Below are 20,223 nucleotides of genomic sequence, written 5' to 3' on the forward strand. Positions count from 1 at the left end.
GTACAACATACAAACGGATTTAACAGAACTTTCATTTTCTGTGTGCAAAGACTGTAGCTGATAGAGAGCTAAGAATGCAGCTCACATTGTGTAATGGCATCGGCAAATTGTTTAAGGGGCCATGTCACTGGTATCTCCTCAATGGTATCTCCCCCCGTGATTATAGAATAATGACAATTTATTATTTATATGTGGAGTTAAGCAAATGAGGGAAAATTAAAATTGCCCATAACTAATACCCTCCCTTTGTCATCATTCATCCGTTATTTGCTTAAATAGTTCCATATAAGCTATTTTTTTAATACCACCAGTCTGTAACAATTTCCAGTTATTTTCTTGTTCTTAGTGACAGATACCCACTTGAACTGACTGAGATATTTCTTAATCCTTGACCGCTATTGGATGTTCCTTTTTCCTAGCAACGTTTTTTCCCATCTCCATTCTAACCCCCAACCCCATTACCCACAAAAAAAATTGCCTACTGATTATAAATTTAAGTTTTGAAACTCATGCCAACCCTATCCATTAAAACATCTGCATCCATCTTCTTGCTTCATACATAACCTCTATGCACTTCCTTGTATCAGGTCAGCTCAGCAGTAGCACTCTTAACTCCGTTAGAAGGTCGTGGGTTCAAGCCTCACTCTACAACATGAGCAAATAATCTAGGCTGGCACTTCAGTGCAGTACTAAAGGAGTGCTCCATTGTTAGAAATGCCGTCTTTTGGATGAGACATTAAACCAAGGCCCATCTACCTATTCAGTTGGAAGTAAAAGATCTCAAGGCACTATTCAAAGGAGAACAGGTGAGTTCTCCCAGTGTCCTAACCAACATTTATCCCTCAATCATCACCACCAAAACAGATTAACTGTTCATTTATCTCATTGCTGTTTGTGAGACTATGGTGCGAGCAAATTGACTGTACAGTTTGCCTAAAGCTGCACTTTAACTCACTGGCTAGAAACACTTTGGGATATCCCAAGGAAGTGAAAGGCTCTTTAAAAATGCACTTTATTTCTTTAATTAGTATAAAATCACTTGAGTTTCACTACTTACAATGATCCCCAATAAGATACCATGCACACATTTATGAACTTTTGATTTCTTAGTATTTCATTTCCATTATGATTAATGATTTTTTCCCCTATACTTTCTTCCCTCTGCCTTCTTTGCTTCTAGTTTAAATATTCCTCAATCACAACACATAAGCTCTGAGCCTATTTCCCACTTCTTTCTCAGGTTTCGACACAATTTACAACTTCCTCAAAATCTTTATCAATTATCAATGTATTTTCTACCATCATCTTTCCTCTAATTCAACTGTTGGTTACGGCCAATTATCCAGTTCACACTACAAATATATCAGCATTGGATACTGTTACTTTTGCATTTCCATCTTGAAACTTCATCATCGTTATCTCTGATTGCTTGTTGTCTATCATGGGACAAATTATGTAGATAACTACCACAGGATCTAACATATAGTCTACCGACTCAGAAATGTCATTCATAGCGGCATTTAGTAAATGAAAGCATAAACCACTCCCTTCACAGTACAGAGAAAAAGGGGAAAAACTGTAAATTCTGGAAATATAAAATGAGAAATAAATTACAAGTTTGTCAGCATCTAAAAAGGGAAAAATGATACGTTAATGTTTTGAGTACAGACCAGTCATCAGAATTAACGAAAGATAAGATTAAGCCATCCCTTCGATTCTGATAAAGGATCTATATTCAAAATGTTAACCTGTCTTTTCTCTTCTCAGATACAGAAAGACCTGCTTTGTATTTCCACAATCCCTTCTCTTTGAACCCTCCATGTATCTGAGAGTCTCCATATGAATTGCTCGCCTTGCCGATAACACTCAATTTAGTCTTTTGCTCTGTATATTCCTTCCAGTTCTTCAGCCACTTGCCTCCTTTCTACTATTTCCAATCCATTCACATGACCTTTATGTACATACTATTTTGATGTCACAAAAGTGCTGATCAGGCACCTGAATGGAAGTTTACACCTAACAGTATTTTGCCTATTCTCATTTTTGAAGATTGCTTATGTATAGCACAAAAATTTGTCAACCTTAAACGGGGAATGTAAATAACTCTGGGTGTATGTGAATTTGGCATACAAAAGGTTCAGGAGAACGTTCCTGTGTTGCTTGTCGAACTCTGAAATCCTGTACATGTAATTATGCATCCCTTTTACACATTTCAACTGGTACCTTCAACTACCATCTCGAAGCAATAACAATCACTGTAATGCAAAATGTACTGTAACGTGTACTGTTGAGGTTTCCACTTGTTACTCTGGTATTTTTTTCTTTCTCCCTATTACTCTTTGCCCAGCATAATACATCTATCATCTTATTCTTAATTTGTCTCCATCGAACTGCATTTCTCCAATCTCATATATAGGTGCAACTCAGTTAATGGCTGATTAGTATAAAGTTTTCCAGTGATATGCTCAATATACAGGATACCAGTGCTGAAGAATAGAATGTTTTTTCTGACTTTTGTATGCAACCAGTCATCATGAAGCACTCCCAGGTCAGATGCAAATTAAAGCTTCTTGCACTCTGCCCCAACAATATGTTTTAATTCCAATATTAGAACTCCTGCTACTCCACCAGTGTGAATGTTTCTGTTTCCCAAACCAGCAATCCTTACGGCCTCTCTGGTGAGAGTGCCAATTTGTGTTGAATTATCGGCAGATTTGGGAACTGTATTGAGACTGACCAAACTCATTTCATGTAAAGCTTAAAGCGGGTGGAGGGAGGACACATTTATTTGGGCGTCAGTCTGGACTAGATTCAAACTGAGATCCTAAATACACATATGCATGTCTCTGTAATAATTGTTTGGAGGAGGTGTGCTAACCTGTCTGAGAAAAATGTTAAAATACACATGTCCGGCTTTAACAAATTACCAAATGGAGAGATCAGAGGTTGAAGATTCTGCAGGACTAGTGCCCTTATATTTTTCTTGCTTCCAATCACTGCATTAATTTTTCTCCTTGATCTCCCATTCAAAACTATTGTTGCAGCAATATTCCAGAAATGTTCTTTTTTTATGCAGGTAAAAGTTTAATCTTTGAATGCATTAACATGTTTTTACTTTTGCTATTCAAATTGGCAAAGTGCTTTGAAATTATTTGCTCCTAATTCTTAACAAAATCTGAAGTGTTTGCCAAATTCATATTATTTGGATTCTATGGCTACTAAATAACTGTTAAATGAGGACCATATTGTGCCAGTTCCCACTGAATACAAGAATTATAAGCCAAGTTCCTTTCAACTTTTGGATGATTATTTGGCATTTGCTTCAAATACTGCAGATTTTTAAAAAATCAGTGCTATAGTTAATCAGTTGAAGAAAAGGTAAAATTGTCACTTGCAGTGGAACCTTAATTACCATATTTCATGGAAGGGACACAAACTCCCAGAGAATGAAGCTAATTGGCAGATAACTAATTGTCCCCAAAACCTCCTTCAACAGGTGTTATAAATTAATGTAATTTTTCTTTTTTTAAAAAAAATCTGTTCACCGCCGCAATTACCAATGGTCTCCCAGCCTGAATTCCTCAAAAACTCTTTGGGAGAGTCAAAAGTATGAATAACGCAAGTGTGGATGATTGAGATTGCACAATATTTAAAAATGAATAGTGATGGAGAATTGCTCACCTGCAGCTCTTTACACTGCAGTTACATTACCACACTGTCTGGCCAAAGAGGAGAAGCTGTGCGCACACAGGCTTATCGGAAACCAAGTGCCAGTTACATTTTTAATCACGGAGGTTCAAAGCTGGCTCTTAGTTAAATGAAGTTTAAAAATGTTTTAAAGTTTGTTTCGTACCATCAATGCAAGGCCAAAGTGCTGTGAGATTACCACCTGGAAGAGAGTTCACATTATTGGCCAGAGTTTGTTCTCGCTGAGTTCACTCTCGAGTTATACCACTTTTTTTGCGCTGATGCCAAGGGACACCACTTTACACTGGCCCAACAACTTGGATTTATATAGCGCCTTTAACGTAGTAAAATATCGTAGTAAACTGGGTAAATCCGTCAATTGCAAAAAAAAAGCCATGGACGATAAAAGAGGTAAGGGACAACATAAAATTAAAAGAAAAAGCATACACAGATCCTGGCGACTGGGAGAGATACAAAGAACAGCAAAGGCTGACAAAACAGATAGTAAGAGCTACAAAAAGGAAGTATGAAAAGAAACTTGCAAGGGATATCAAAATCAACACATTTTTTACAATTATATTAGGAAAAAGAGGGTGGTCAAGAGCAATGTGGGCCGCTTAAAATGAAAATAAGGAAATGGCGGACATGTTAAATAATTATTCTGCATCAGTATTTACAGTAGAGGAAGAGGATAGCACGCTCCAAGGAAACTAATTTTGAATTAGAGATGGGGACTAACCATAATTAATGTAAGCAAATTAACAGTATTGAAGAAAATAATGGCACTAAAAAGAATGACAAATCCCCAGAACCAGGTGGTTTCCATCCCAGGGTTTTAAAGTAAGTAGGTGAGACCAGTTAGCCTAACATCTGTTGTCTATAATTAAGGATAGAGTGACTGATCAGCTGAAAATTTTCAAGGTGTTCAGAGACAGCCAGCATGGATTTGTAAAGGGGGATGAACCTGACTGAATTTTTTGAAGAGGTGATTAAACTAGTGGACAGGGGAATGAATATGGATGTTGTTTATATGAAGGCATTCAATAAAGTCCCTCATAAGAGACTCTTAGCTAAAGTTGAAGCTCATAGCATTGAGAGCAAATTATTGACCTGGTTAGGAAATTGGCTGAGCGGCAGGAGACAGAGTGGGGATAATGGGCAGGTACTTAAATTGGCAGGATGTGACTAGTGATGTCCCACAGGGATCTGTGTTGGAGCCTCAACTATTCACTATATTCATTAATGACTTAGATGATGGGAAAGAGAGCCACGTATCCAAGTTTGCCGATGACACAAAGATAGGCAGCACTGTAAGCAGTGTAAATGGAAGCATAAAATTACAGAGATATTTACAGATTAAGTGAATGGACAAAACTGCGGCAAATGGATTTCAATTTAGGCAAGTATGAGATCATCCACTTTGGACTTATAAAGGATAAATCAGACTACTTTCTAAATGGGGAAAAGCTCAAAACAGTGGAGGTCCAATGAGGCTTAGAGGTTCATGTACACAGATCATTAAAATGTCATGGACAGATGCAGAAAATAATCATAAAGGCTAATAGAATGCTGGCCTTTATATCCAAGAGGACTAGAATACAAGGGGGTAGAAGTTATGCTACAGCTACACAAAGCCCTGGATAGATCACACCTGGAAACTTAACTGGACCAGCCATATAAATACTGTGGCTACAAGAGAAGAGCAGAGGCTGGGTATTCTGCAGCGAGTGACTCACCTCCTGACTCCCCAAAGCCTTTCCACCATCTACAAGGCACAAGTCAGGAGTGTGATGGAATACTCTCCACTGGCCTGAATGAGTGCAGCTCTAACAACACTCAAGAAGCTCGACACCATCCAGCACAAAGCAGCCCGCTTGATTGGCACCCCATCCACCACCCTAAATATTCACTCCCTTCTTCACCGGCGCACTGTGGCTGCAGTGTGTACCATCCACAGGATGCACTGCAGCAACTCGCCAAGGCTTCTTCCACAGCACCTCCCAAACCCGCGACCTCTACCACCTAGAAGGACAAGAGCAGCAGGCACCTGGGAACACCACCACCTGCACGTTCCCCTCCAAGTCGCACACCATCCCGACTTGGAAATATATCGCCGTTCCTTCATCGTCGCTGGGTCAAAATCCTGGAACTCCCTTCCTAACAGCACTGTGGGAGAGCCTTCACCACAAGGACTGCAGCGGTTCAAGAAGGCAGCTCACCACCACCTTCTTAAGGGCAATTAGGGATGGGCAATAAATGCTGGCCTCGCCAGCGACGCCCACATCCAATGAACGAATAAAAAAAAGTTCTGGGCACCGCACTTTAGGAAGGATATATTGGCCTTGGAGGGACTGCAGCGTAGATTTACTAGAATGGTACCTGGACTCCAAGAGTTAAATTACGAGGAGAGATTATACAAACTAGGGTTGTATTCCCTGGAATTTAGAAGAGTAAGGGGTGATTTGATCAAAGTTTTCAAGATATTAAGGAGAACTGATAAGGTAGATAGAGAGAAACTATTTCCGCTGGTTGGGGAGTCTAGGACTTGGGGACATAACCTAAAATTTAGAGCCGGGACCTTCAGGAGTGAAGTTCGGAAACACTTCTACACGCAAAGGATGGTAGAAGTTTGGAATTCTCTTCCGCAAACAGCAGTTGATGCTACCTCAATTGTTAATTTTAAACTGAGATTTATAGATTTTTGTTAACCAAAGGTATTAAGGGATATGGGGCTACAGCGGGTATATGGAGTTAGGTCACAGATCAGCCATGATCTCACTGAATGGCAGAACAGGCTCAAGGGGCTAAATGGCCTACTCATGTTCCTAATTCTCTCCTCCCCACTCTCTAAACGTATTTAAATTTTAAACTTTTGGTAGATAGTTTGCCTTTTCACATATCTAGACATGCACAGAGCTCTCTTCCAAATAAGACAGTTGACGTTCCAACCAGGCAGCAGCCAAGCAATGTAAACCAGGTTTTGCCTGGCTGGAATCCAAACTGCAGCTATCGGTCTAAGATTGGTATCTGTGGGCGTATATGCACCTACAGGTGCAGGGTGACAAAAGCATGGACTAGTCAACTTGCTTGGTTAGTTGTTGCTTGTGAACATAAGTGAGCAATGGTTGACCAATTACAAGTGAAAGAGCTCCTTGGGTGAGACAAAAGCTCCTTATTACCACAATCAATGTGATTTAACGCTAGTTCATCTGATTTCATAGAATCATTGAAATTTACAGCAGAGGAGGTCATTTGGCCATGATTGACCTACTGATTGTAGTTATAGCTGCATAATCTTATGTTGTCCATCCCAACTCTGAGTTCAGCTACAGTAATATTTACATAAGTCATGAATAAAAAAGTTAAGGCAGTCATTTTCAAGTTTAAATTAAATTTCAAGCTTCTCTTTCTGACATTGGATGTAAATAAATTTATTGCATAAAAGGATTGCAACTCTTGAATTACACCTAACAATTGTGGTTCATTAAATATGAGGAGCTGATCCCAAACCTTGTAAGATCGATAACTAAGGAAAGTGGACCTTGGCTGAATATAATTGGGAATCCTTGATGTAAGTTAATTCCAGAATGTCAAACAGATGGTCTGCAGGCCAGCATTGGCCTGAGAGCTCCCATCATCTGTCCCTCAAAGCCTCATGCTTTTTTATTTGCGCACTTGTGTGTATAAGTTTCTTCTGTTGTTTGTACTTCCCCAGGGGTGGGCTGCACTAATTTTCTGGGCTTGGAAAGTTCAAGATGCTGCAACCAACGGCAGAAGAAACACCAACTTTAGAGAGCAAACTTCGGTGGAGACAATGGGGAAAATGAAAATCACAGAGGTGCTGGTGGAGACAAGAGTATGGAGGTCACATAAAAGCCATGACAGTCGTGGACTGGGCAGTGGTGAAGTGGACAGGACTGGACAGTGGTACAGCAGACCAGGCCTGACAGCAAAAGGCAATGGAATGGGTTATAATGGGCCAACAAGTGAAAAAACTCTAAGCTGCACAAAACTCTCTCTCTTGTAAAGAAGGGTGAATCAGGTATGATTTTTAAAAATGTGTTTAATAGGAAACAACACTAGCAATTTTGTGAAGCTTCACACCAGGTCTGGAGTCTCACTCAACCGGAGCGTATGTCACAGAATTGGTCCTATTGTGTTATAGCTCAATCTCCAACCTCACAAAATTACCTCCAATATCTCTGATTTCAAAGAACTTAACTTAGAAGGTCTTTGGTGAAGTATACCACTGTTTATCAGGATGTGTAGATGCCAGTGATGGACTGGGGTTGACAAATGTAAGGAATCTTACAACACCAGGTTATAGTCCAACTGTTTTATTTGAAAATCACAAGCTTTCGGAGGCTTTCTCCTTCGTCAGGTGAGCAAGTGTGGGATTCCATGGAAGGTTGCCGCATTTATAGTCAGAGAACAATACCTGGTGATGACAGATAATCTTTCCAACTGCCCGTTGTCAAGGCAATCAAAGTGTTCAGACAGAGTGAGGTTACCTACAGGACCACCGAATACACAAACGGCCAGAACAAAAAAGACAGACAGACAGAGAGAGAGAGAGAAACATCCGAAAGGAAGAGAAAGACAGAGAATGACCCGTTGTGTTAAAAACAGATAACTTTTTTTTCCGCTGGTGGGGTTACGTGTAGCGTGACATGAACCCAAGATCCCGGTTGAGGCCGTCCTCATGGGTGCGGAACTTGGCTATCAATTTCTGTTCGACGATTTTGCGTTGTCGTGTGTCTCGAAGGCTGCCTTGGAGAACACTTACCCGAAGATCGGTGGCTGAATGTCCTTGACTGCTGAAGTGTTCCCCCGACTGGGAGGGAACCCTCCTTTCTGGCGATTGTTGCGCGGTGTCCGTTCACCCGTTGTCGCAGTGTCTGCATGGTCTCGCCAATGTACCATGCTCCGGGGCATCCTTTCCTGCAACGTATGAGGTAGACAACGTTGGCCGAGTCACAGGAGTATGAACCATGTACCTGGTGGGTGGTGTCCTCTCGTGTGATGGTGGTGTCTGTGTCGATGATCTGGCATGTCTTGCAGAGGTTGCCGTGGCAGGGTTGTGTGGTGTCGTGGACGCTGTTCTCCTGAAAGCTAGGTAATTTGCTGCAAACGATGGTCTGTTTGAGGTTGGGTGGCTGTTTGAAGGCGAGTAGTGGAGGTGTGGGGATGGCCATCGCGAGGTGTTCGTCGTCATCGATGACATGTTGAAGGCCGCGGAGAACATGGCGTAGTTTCTCCACTCCGGGGAAGTACTGGACGACGAAGGGTACGCTGTTGGTTGCGTCCCGTGTTAGTCTTCTGAGGAGGTCTATGCGATTTTTCGCTGTGGCCCGTCGGAACTGTCGATCGACGAGACGAGCGTCATATCCCGTTCTTACGAGGGCGTCTTTCAGCGTCTGTAGGTGTCCATCGCGTTCCTCCTCGTCTGAGCAGATCCTGTGTATTCGCAGGGCCTGCCCATAGGGGATGGCCTCTTTGACGTGGTTGGGGTGGGAGCTGGAAAAGTGGAGCATCGTGAGGTTGTCCGTGGGCTTGCGGTAGAGTGAGGTGCTGAGGTGCCCGTCTTTGATGGAGATTCGTGTGTCCAAGAAAGAAACCGATTCTGAGGAGTAGTCCATGGTGAGCTTGATGGTGGGATGGAACTTGTTGATGTTATCGTGTAGTCTCTTCAGTGATTCTTCGCCATGGGTCCATAGGCAGAAAATGTCGTCGATGTATCTGGTGTATAGCGTTGGTTGGAGGTCCTGTGCAGTGAAGAAGTCCTGCTCGAACTTGTGCATGAAAATGTTGGCGTATTGGGGTGCGAATTTGGTCCCCATGGCTGTGCCGTGTGTTTGGGTAAAGAACTGGTTGTCGAAGGTGAAGACATTGTGATCCAGGATGAAGCGGATGAGTTATAGGATGGCGTCTGGGGATTGGCTGTTGTTGGTGTTGAGTATTGATGCTGTTGCAGCGATGCCGTCATCGTGGGGGATACTGGTGTAGAGTGCCGAGACGTCCATCGTGGTGAGAAGTGTTCCTGGTTCAACTGGTCCGTGGGTGCTGAGTTTTTGTAGTTTTCACAGCACAATACGCCAACATTTTCATGCACAAGTTCGAGCAGGACTTCTTCACTGCACAGGACCTCCAACCAACACTATACACCAGATACATCGACGACATTTTCTTCCTATGGACCCATGGCGAGGAATCACTGAAGAGACTACACGATAACATCAACAAGTTCCATCCCACCATCAAGCTCACCATGGACTACTCCTCAGAATCAGTTTCTTTCTTGGACACACAAATCTCCATCAAAGACGGGCACCTCAGCACCTCACTCCACCGCAAGCCCACGGACAACCTCACGATGCTCCACTTTTCCAGCTCCCACCCTAACCACGTCAAAGAGGCCATCCCCTATGGACAGGCCCTGCGAATACACAGGATCTGGTCAGACGAGGAGGAACGCGATGGACACCTACAGACGCTGAAAGACGCCCTCGTAAGAACGGGATATGACGCTCGACTCGTCGATCGACAGTTCCGACGGGCCACAGCGAAAAATCGCATAGACCTCCTCAGAAGACTAACACGGGACGCAACCAACAGAGTACCCTTCGTCGTCCAGTACTTCCCCGGAGCGGAGAAACTACGCCATGTTCTCCGCAGCCTTCAACATGTCATCGATGACCACGAACACCTCGCTATGGCCATCCCCACACCTCCACTACTCGCCTTCAAACAGCCACCCAACCTCAAACAGACCATCGCTCGCAGCAAATTACCCAGCTTTCAGGAGAACAGCGTCCACGACACCACACAACCCTGCCACGGCAACCTCTGCAAGACATGCCAGATCATCGACACAGACACCACCATCACACGAGAGGACACCACCCACCAGGTACATGGTTCATACTCCTGTGACTCGGCCAACGTTGTCTACCTCATACATTGCAGGAAAGGATGCCCCGGAGCATGGTACATTGGCGAGACCATACAAACACTGCGACAACGGATGAACGGACACCGCGCAACAATCGCCAGACAGGAGGGTTCCCTCCCAGTCGGGGAACACTTCAGCAGTCAAGGACATTCAGCCACCGATCTTCGGGTAAGCGTTCTCCAAGGCGGCCTTCGAGACACACGACAACGCAAAATCGTCGAACAGAAATTGATAGCCAAGTTCCGCACCCATGAGGACGGCCTCAACCTGGATCTTGGGTTCATGTCACGCTACACGTAACCCCACCAGCGGAAAAAAAAAGTTATCTGTTTTTAACACAACAGGTCATTCTCTGTCTTTCTCTTCCTTTCGGATGTTTCTCTCTCTCTGTCTGTCTGTCTTTTTTGTTCTGGCCGTTTGTGTATTCGGTGGTCCTGTAGGTAACCTCACTCTGTCTGAACACTTTGATTGCCTTGACAACGGGCAGTTGGAAAGATTATCTGTAATCACTAGGTATTGTTCTCTGACTATAAATGCGGCAACCTTCCATGGAATCTCACACTTGCTCACCTGACGAAGGAGAAAGCCTCCGAAAGCTTGTGATTTTCAAATAAAACAGTTGGACTATAACCTGGTGTTGTAAGATTCCTTACAACTGCTTATCAGGGCCTTGCCATGAGGTTATGATCCCAGATGTGGCTACAATTTCAACATTTTCGTTCTTGCAAATTATAAACTTGAAATCTTAAACTTACTGGAAGTAGTTCGAACAGTTTTTCTTCTCTGAACAAAATGTACACATATATTACACTGTAAATTCACACAAGGTCTACAGCGTACATATCTAACTGAAACAAGCTGCACAAATGTGTACCCTGTTCAAACACTCCTTGGGATGCTTGCAAACTAATTTCTGTCCTTTTTAGGATCACTGAAAACATAGTGGGTAATAAAAAAATTAACTGGGGTCGAGTACATTTGCAGTACTAACATACATCAATGCATTTTGAATTTCATGTAAGTTTTATTGTAGTGGGAGAAGTTCAAATCATCTAAGCATTAAATTATTTTGGTTTTTTTTGCTGTATCCTCTCCTCCCCCATGAAAGATCATTCTGAGGTGGTGTTCTCCTGGACCTCTGCAATTTTATCAGCTGCATGATGTGCAAAAAAGGCCTGGGGAGAGTACCCCTCAATTTTCCCTTCCTCTTTATGGTAAAATCCATGACTTACACTTGGTAGCCCTGAATGGTGCATCAAATGTGGGGAACGGTACCATATCACTTCATGGGATAGCTTCCAGCTAAACGGAGTCGCCCTTTAATTTTCCCTTCCTCCTTACAGGGAAATACCTGGCCTGCACTTGCATCCCCTGAGCAGTCCACCCAAGATTACAAGCGCATCATGTGGGGAACTGTAACATGCCACCTAATGGGAAAGTTAAACGATACTGCGCCATAGTTCCCCCATTTTTAAACAACTTTAATGAAAGATCCCACATTAACTACTTCCTAATATCAACAAAAGCAAAATACTGCGTTTGCTGGAAATCTGAAATAAAAACAGAAAATGCTGGAGAAGCTCAGCAAGTCAGGCAGCATCTGTGGAGAAAGAAACAGAGTTAACGTTTCAGGACGAAGACCTTTCGTCAGAACTGGTGAAAGGTCTTCAACTTGAAACGTTAACTCTGTTTCTTTCTCCACAGATGCTGCCTGATTTGCTGAGCTTCTCCAGCATTTTCTGTTTTTATTCCTAATATCAACAGATGACTTTCCTTTTTTTTTTAAACTTTGACAAGGCTCTGCAAATTTACTCAATTTCAGACATTACTTGCAGAAATTGGCAAAAGATGAGACTTTTTTATTAAATGTTTTCCAGAGTCAAGATTTGTTCAAGCAGCAACACACATTCATTAATGGTAATAAATGAATCAAAGTATCAAGTCCTACAGCATAAGGGGGATGGATCTAATTCATAGCTTACGTCAAAACCTAAGACTACACTTGGCCACCACAAAAATGTTTACATACACGTACATTCAGTATTCTATTTGAGTGTAGCATGTTTTTGTTCTTTTCTTCTCTCCTCACCCCTCCCGTCTAGTATTAATTTACCAAAGTTACTCTAGAGTGATAGTGCAATAGTTCTGCCATTTATAATTGCCACAAACTCTGTTTTGTCACTTATCGTGTAACTGTCGGTATGGCTGTATTTATTGTATAGGAATTGAAGCTCCACAAAATCAGGGGAATCCTGTGAATGTAAAACACTATCTAAAATTAATTGACAAATTTCACAGGCTTTGTGGAACAAATGCAGCTTTTAAAAAAGTATATCAGTTATGTATGACTTACACAGATTAAACATTTCTACAATGTAATAACAGCAAGTATTCAGATTCACACACTGCACACTTAGGTTTGACATCTGAAAGATGTACCCCTTTTGGGGGAAAAAGATTGCTATGTAGGCCATAAAACCTTCTTAAAGATAAATGGAAAGGAATTGTACTATTCTAAATGGAATACAATGCAGTGGAGCCCCAATGCACTATTAGGATATTGCTCTTTAACCCAGACTTCCACAATGTGAATTACTGTGCTGTCGTATGGAAACAGAGCAAAGGCTAAGTGTTTTCCCTACAGGGCGGAGAGGGAGAAAGCCCCATCCCTTTTGCGCACACCATCGTGGCCATCTTCAAAGAAATATCACTCAATCCCCAGGAACAAGTTACTCGCCTGCACAATATGCTGGAAGACTTGCGAGGAAGAGAAAAAATGCTTGTTTCTCTCTTTTCGCAGGTTAAAAATACTAATTGAGGAATAAAAACATAACAGCAGATTTCTAGTAATGCCGCAGCACTTAAAATGAACAGTACTGACAGCTAAACCTGTCTGGTTCTTAAAGATTATTGTAGTCTCGTTGCAGTGACTAAATGAGTAAAATCTGCTTTAAGTTTTAACGCAATATAAAGCTGTCAAAGTTAAATAACTTTTTCCTATACGTACGCACTCTTTAAACAAAAAATGCCAATGTCTTATGTACTTGTCTATTTAACTAAATTCATTCTGTCACAATATAAACATCAACGCGATACATCACTGCTGTACCATAAAATTTAGCAGTCTATAAAAGTCAGTCAGTATTGTCTCCTACCACAATTCCGATAATCATAAATCATGATAACACCAGATCCCTTACTAAGTTTCTGGCCAATGACCACCAGCTCTTAAAGTTAGTTGTCAATATCCAATTTTTAACTTCAGAAACGAAGAAAAAAATTCCCACATGAAAGGGAACACCACCAAATTTTGTTTTCGTTTAATTACTTTTGAAACTGTCCAGCTCTCAAATGTGCATTTTCTTAACTGTATATTCATTCTCCCTCTGCTTTGTTAATTTTTCATATTCTCATTGCACTTGCTGTGGATTTTAGGGTCCCCTTCACTCTATCTCTCTCACTGCTGTTCATTCAGGTTACAACAAAAATACTTTTTCTGCATATAAACAGGAAGAATTTTGTTCATCATTTGTCCATAACACTACTATACAGGAAAAAAAAACTTTTAATGTGGCTTGTGTTTTGTGTGTGGCATTTTTTAAAAATCTTCAATGAAGTGAAATATTTCAAGCTAGCAGCAGTTATTACTGAAAAAAATGACATTAGTTTTAGTCGCAATATGATAATTTTCAATATAGTCTGGAGGCTGCTTATAAGGATATAGGAGACACATGAAGATCAGAACTAGTTGTTTTCACTTACAGATACTGAGGTTTACGTTCTGCATTAATAATTAGATTAACAGCATTCTGTAATTCAGTAATGAGATCCAGGCAGAAAATGGTCCACTTGTTCAAAGCAATAAATTTGCTTTGTAAGCAAGTAGCTTTTGGTGGTGATACTGTTAATTCTCTTAACTTGACTTTACTACTGTTGTTCATTTTTAAAATGATTTTTTAAATGTCCCAGTTTGTAGAATGGTATTTGATAAACAGATGACTTAAATACTGTACATTTCAATGTACACCCAAATTTACTACTGTGATATTAAGCTAATTAATGATTTTGTTGTGGCAAGTGAAATTTGGAAGCTACTTGCCCTATTGACAAAGTTAATGTTGGGCCCAGGTCATTTACAATGAATAATTAAAGTATTGCTTTGTGGAGAAGATGAAAGGACTTTTAAATCAAGAATCTATGAGTTTAAGGTAGGAATTCCAGAGCTGGTAGTATAATATTCATCTGACATTTAGTTATTTAAAAAAAACTTTGCAAGCAAAGTATGAAATCTATATTATTTCATTCAGTACAATTACGTACACATAAATTATAATCGACAATGTCTATTACTTTGATTTTCATTAAACTAGTGGTTAAATATAGGGCGTTTTCTGTTCATTTTATCCTGCATTGTGGTCAAAGGGGTGTAAAATAGATCAGTGACAGAACTAAATTTCAATTAAATTATTGGACAAAACAGTCCAAAATTCTTACCCCACAAAAATAAATTCAGATCTTAACTACTACAAGTTATTGTTTATGTATTTTACTAAAGAATACAAGCACCAAAGCAATGATTAACCTTTGTCGTTTTGTAGGCAAATCATAGAATCATAGAAAGGTTACATCACAGAAGGAGGCCATTTGGCCAGTCAAGCCCGTGCCAGCTCTCTGCAAGAAAAATCCAGCTAGACCCCCACCTCCGCCCTTTCCCCGTAGCCCTGCAAATTTTTTTTCTTTAAGTACTTATCCAATTTCCTTTTGAAAGCCATGATTGAATCCACCTCCACCACCCTTTCAGGCAGTGCATTCCAGATCATAACCACTCGCTGCATAAAAAAAGTTTTTCCTCATGTCGCCTTTGGTTCTTTTGTCAATTACCTTAAATCTGTGTCCTGATTCTCAACCCTTCTGCCAATGGGTACATCTTCTCTCTATCTACTCTGTCTGGACCCCTCATGATTTTGAACACCTCTATCAAACCTCCTCTCAACCTTCTCTGCTCTAAGATAAATGCAGGAGCTAATTTGCGCAAAAGATAGTACATGACTTCTATAGTGAAATTTAGTATGAAAAACATAAGACTGCACATCCAAATACAAAACATTTTAGGGATTTTAACAAAATAAGTTGTGTACGATAGTGAGACTCCGCTGCACAGTTGGATTTATCATGATTTCTTTTTGAATGCATTTTTTTTTCCATGAATATCTGAAGCAATAAGCATGAATACTGGAACTTAGAGTGTGTTTATGTACTGATTTACTGTGGAGAAGTTGAATACTCTTGTGTACATTACAGTTGACGTGGTGTTTTCATCCTAACTTCAGGAATAGCAGGATCTGAAGATTGGGAGACACCCTTGTGTGGTTCAAGCACCTCACTTCAGCTGGAACAATAAGAGAGCAGGGAACAATTTTACCAGTTTCCCCCTCCCTGGTCTCTATTTGACCTGTCTCAAACTGAAGCTAAATGTATTTTTTTTGCTTGTCAACTTTCTTCATTCTCCTCCCAAATGATGTTGATTCCTTACAGGGGAGGGGACAGCTCCACTGCCACTGGTCACGCTCCAATATCTTGCCATTATTCTTCATGTGTGAACTTGACAGTGAGTACCAGCACTTTATTCTTCCACAGGAGCATCACAGCCAAGTTTGATCCTACCATCCCAGCACATGTATACTTGCACACCTCAAGCAGAATTCACTGGAAAGTGATCAGGTGCAGCAACACTCACTGACCTCCCGAACCCACACCCGCCCACCCCCCAATCCAGAAGTGTTGAGACCACCACAACAGATAGTCAACCAATTAAGAGTTATTAAGAAGCACTCACTCCTTCAACTCACTCCAAGTCCACCTAACCTAAACCAGCCAGAAAGTTTAGACGTGTATTACTATTCAACTTTTGAGTCCTGAACTCAACTGTAAAATTGTATGTTTTTGTCTCTTAATTCTTCACTTTAGATGTCCGTTACACTGCCTGCAGATTCCTTAACTTTTTTCTATTAGTTTCCCTCACATGTTTAGGCTGTGAAACAACGTTTAAAGATATGCATAGCAATTGAAAACTAGCATTGGTGCAACTATACTGAAGAGAACGGTTAGGACGTAAACAACTTTCATATCGAACACTCTCAAGTATACAGTTTTTATTTTAAATAACTTCATCTATTCCCTAGAATAAAAAATAAATGTAAAATTTGGAGTGATTGAAAGGCTTTTCTTATTAATTCAGTCTACACCGCTTATTGAAATGACATAGTTGTGAATCTAGGAGTTCTGTGTGTTTTGTTTATTTGACAGCATGCAGGATAACATTAACAGAAAATGCTTTCTATTTAACTTTCTTGAAAAAAAAATAACATGAAAGTTTTTTAAAAATTAAAGTTTACATTGATCATATCCGCATATATTTTAGCCAGACGTAAGAAATTTTGTGATGGCAGATTGTTAGCAACCTCACTAAGCAATAAATAACTGCCCTCTTAGTGTCAAACTCAGCCTAAAAAAGAGTATTTTCCTTGGTTTAAAAAGTTTGGCTTAAATGTTGTGAAATACTTCCTGGATACTACTTCATAGAGAGCAATCCCCCAAAAAATCTCTGTAAAATACAGCGAAGTTGTATGTGCAAAGTTTTGGACTTTACGCATTCTAGAAATTGACATTTTGCTGTAAATTTTATGCTTTCATTCATTCTACTGGGAAAAACTAGACAGGTCTAATTTTCCCACTGGCTGTTCTCTGTTCAGGCAGAAATAGGTCCACCACTTTACCGAAATCCTAGTGATAATAATCATATATGAATAACTTGAAATTGATTACAGTTAGACAATGCAGCAGTAAATGCAGCAATTATGAGTTATAATGTAGGACATTAATAGTAATTCTGCAATGTTAACTCTTAAGCACCAACACATTGCCACCTTCTTGGCAACAAGTGATAAAAGGGGAAACTATGTAATTGCAAATATTGATCATTTGTTCAAAAATAATTCTCTTTGAAAACAAGTGCGGAATTTGACGAATGTACTGTTCACTATAATCGATTGTTTACTTAGTATAATATTAATACATTTTCCTTATAATCGCTGAAGAAAAAGCTAATGCGCAAAATCAAAGCAATGTTCATTAAGGTTAGATGGATACTTGTCGATCAATTTTGGTTTGGGGGAAAGGAAGAAAGAATACTATAGAACTAGAAATCATTTTAATAACAGGTTTCATTAACACTTATGGGTTCCAATCAATTTTGTACTCCATTGATTTCATTGCAACAATTTGATATTAACAGGCAATAAATCACCTGGATAAGTCTCCCATTTGCTATCTATCAATAAGCAGTATTTAAAATTTTGGATGGATTTTTAAAAAATAGCTTTTTGTGGCTTCAATTAATTTCTGGGGCAGAGGAAGGTGCTAATGTAAGTTTACACATAGGTTTATATTAAACTTGAACTATTATAAGTTGTGCAAAACTATCCTGCCTCTTAAAAATATTCTAACTTTACCAATAGTTCTAATAGATTACTCAGTCATATAAGAGAAATCCATCTACACATAGCTACCGTACAGTACAAGGTAGAATGAAGTTTCCACTACAGGCATGCTTTACAGCCCCTGTCACAATCAATGTTTTAAAATGAAAAGAGCACTGCATCTGCAAGCTGTTAGCACCAATCACTTAGAAATGAGCAATATTATAACTACAAAATGTAACAGCAAGAATGTTGTGTACACAAGTTCAATTGTTTGGTAGTTTAATGCTAAATTAGCTTCTATGTAACATCAGCCTTTCAGAATTTGCATGTCAGAACTGATAATTTATGGAGTCATATCAGATTCTATTACAATAAAATTTGGAAAATATAAGCTGAAGCACATTGATTTCACTGCCTGTTTGTTTTTTCTCCCAGTATAATGTACACCCTGATTATTGACAGCCCATGGCACATTAAGTTTTCCTACTTTGGTTTAATTGCCTCCTACAATACTGTAAATTACACAAATGAAGACTGGCCTGGTTATGAAATAAAATAAGCTATTTTCCAAAAGTCTTAACAATACAAGAAAGCACATGCCACTTAACAATATGATCTGGTTCTCACCTGGGGGAATTTGAATATTTTGAATGTTTGGCTGATGCTGTGGGGGTTGAGGGAGACGGGGAGCTATAACTTGTGGTGTTATAGTTGTCCTTGGGCCAGTGTTCACTGCTACTGTCCTTGCCAGAGTTTGGGCAACCGTGTTAATTGTTCCTTTGCCCATTCCCGCTGGTGTACCAACTGCCTGAGTGGAAATTCCGCCAGGATTGGATGCCACATTCTGAAGCCCACTTTGTATAGGCTGACCTATTACCATAGTACTTGTATTTGACTGATTGTTTACACTGGTCACAGCACTACCAGTTGTTGTCAATATTCCTGCACTGAGAGTCTGTTGTGGTGTCTGGATAATAGTTTTGGGCTGTAAATCGGATTTGATAACCTGTCCAGCAGCAGACAAAGAAACGTTGCTTGACAAACTAGAAGGTTGACTGTTTAAAGTCAGAAGTGAAGTCTGATGGGGAGCCCCAGTGCCACTAGGAGCCGGCAAGTTAGTTACACTAACCGTTGAGTTCAATATGCTACTACTACCGTTCGGCGTCGATGCAACTGACAGAGATGTGGCACTGTGAGATGGTGGTCTCACCAATGTCACTGTGGGTCCGGCTGCCTGTGAGGAAACGACAGTTGAAGGAACATTCTGCGTACTGACAAAAGACGTCTGAATAACAGTGTAGGCAGAACTTGAGGCCGGCAAAGACGCCGATGGCAAACCTGTATTAATTGTGCCTTTAACAACAGATCCAGGTCCATTATTGACCACCGTAACAGCTGGCAAGGTAGTTGCAGCTGCCGAACAAGTGAAAGTGGTGGCATTTCCTGCATTATGAGAGTTTATCACCATTCCATTATTCCCATTAAGAGTTTGTACGTTGGAGGTGACAGTTTTCACATGGTTGGACACTGGGGTTGCAATTGCACTTATTACCACCGATTTCCCTTGACCGATGCTGCCTGAAGCTGCTGTTTCTGCTGATGATCCTGTCACTGCTGCTGCCGCTGTACTCTGCTCTTGTTCCACTCCTGGAACCTGGGACCTTGCATTATTGATAACAACACTTTGCTGTACCCCACTCCCCGCCGTCGTGCAGGGCAAAACCCCGCTGCCGAATGCGTTCTGCGAATTAATCTGTACGTTTTTCCCTTCGGAGCTCTCCTCCACTTTGATATTGGCTGCGGTGGAAAGCGCTGCTCCTGCCAGTCCCATTTTGTTCTCTGCTGTTTGCAGCTCAACATTATTGCTCACCATCCCGGGTGTGTTTTCCATGTGATTATTCACCACCTGCGCCCTTATTCCGGCCTGTTCCGCCGCGTTATGGTCCGTAGCCGCCAACTGGGACTCCAGGGACCCGACTAAGTCGCTCACGACTTTCTCGTCCACGTCTGAGAAGAACACATCGTCCAACAGATCTGAAGCCCCCGCCGCCATCTTAAGGCAGAACTCTTGTTTGACTCGGATCGCGCGTGCGCACCGAGCCG

General features: G+C 40.8%; 1 protein-coding gene across 1 annotated transcript in view; it reads right to left on the reverse strand.

The window, feature by feature from the left end:
• The window catches only part of LOC137335172 (transcription initiation factor TFIID subunit 4-like), a 68,345-nt gene extending 48,171 nt beyond the window's left edge, over positions 1 to 20,174 (reverse strand). Inside the window, exon 1 of the mRNA XM_068000351.1 lies at positions 18,748 to 20,174. Within this exon, the coding sequence (XP_067856452.1) occupies positions 18,748 to 20,173 (1,426 nt within the window). The 5' untranslated portion in view covers position 20,174. The remainder of the gene's footprint in view (positions 1 to 18,747) is intronic.
• Between the last annotated feature and the right edge of the window lie 49 nt (positions 20,175 to 20,223).

The sequence above is a fragment of the Heptranchias perlo genome, chromosome 19 (assembly GCF_035084215.1).
Source record: "Heptranchias perlo isolate sHepPer1 chromosome 19, sHepPer1.hap1, whole genome shotgun sequence".
NCBI classification, from domain to species: domain Eukaryota; kingdom Metazoa; phylum Chordata; class Chondrichthyes; order Hexanchiformes; family Hexanchidae; genus Heptranchias; species Heptranchias perlo.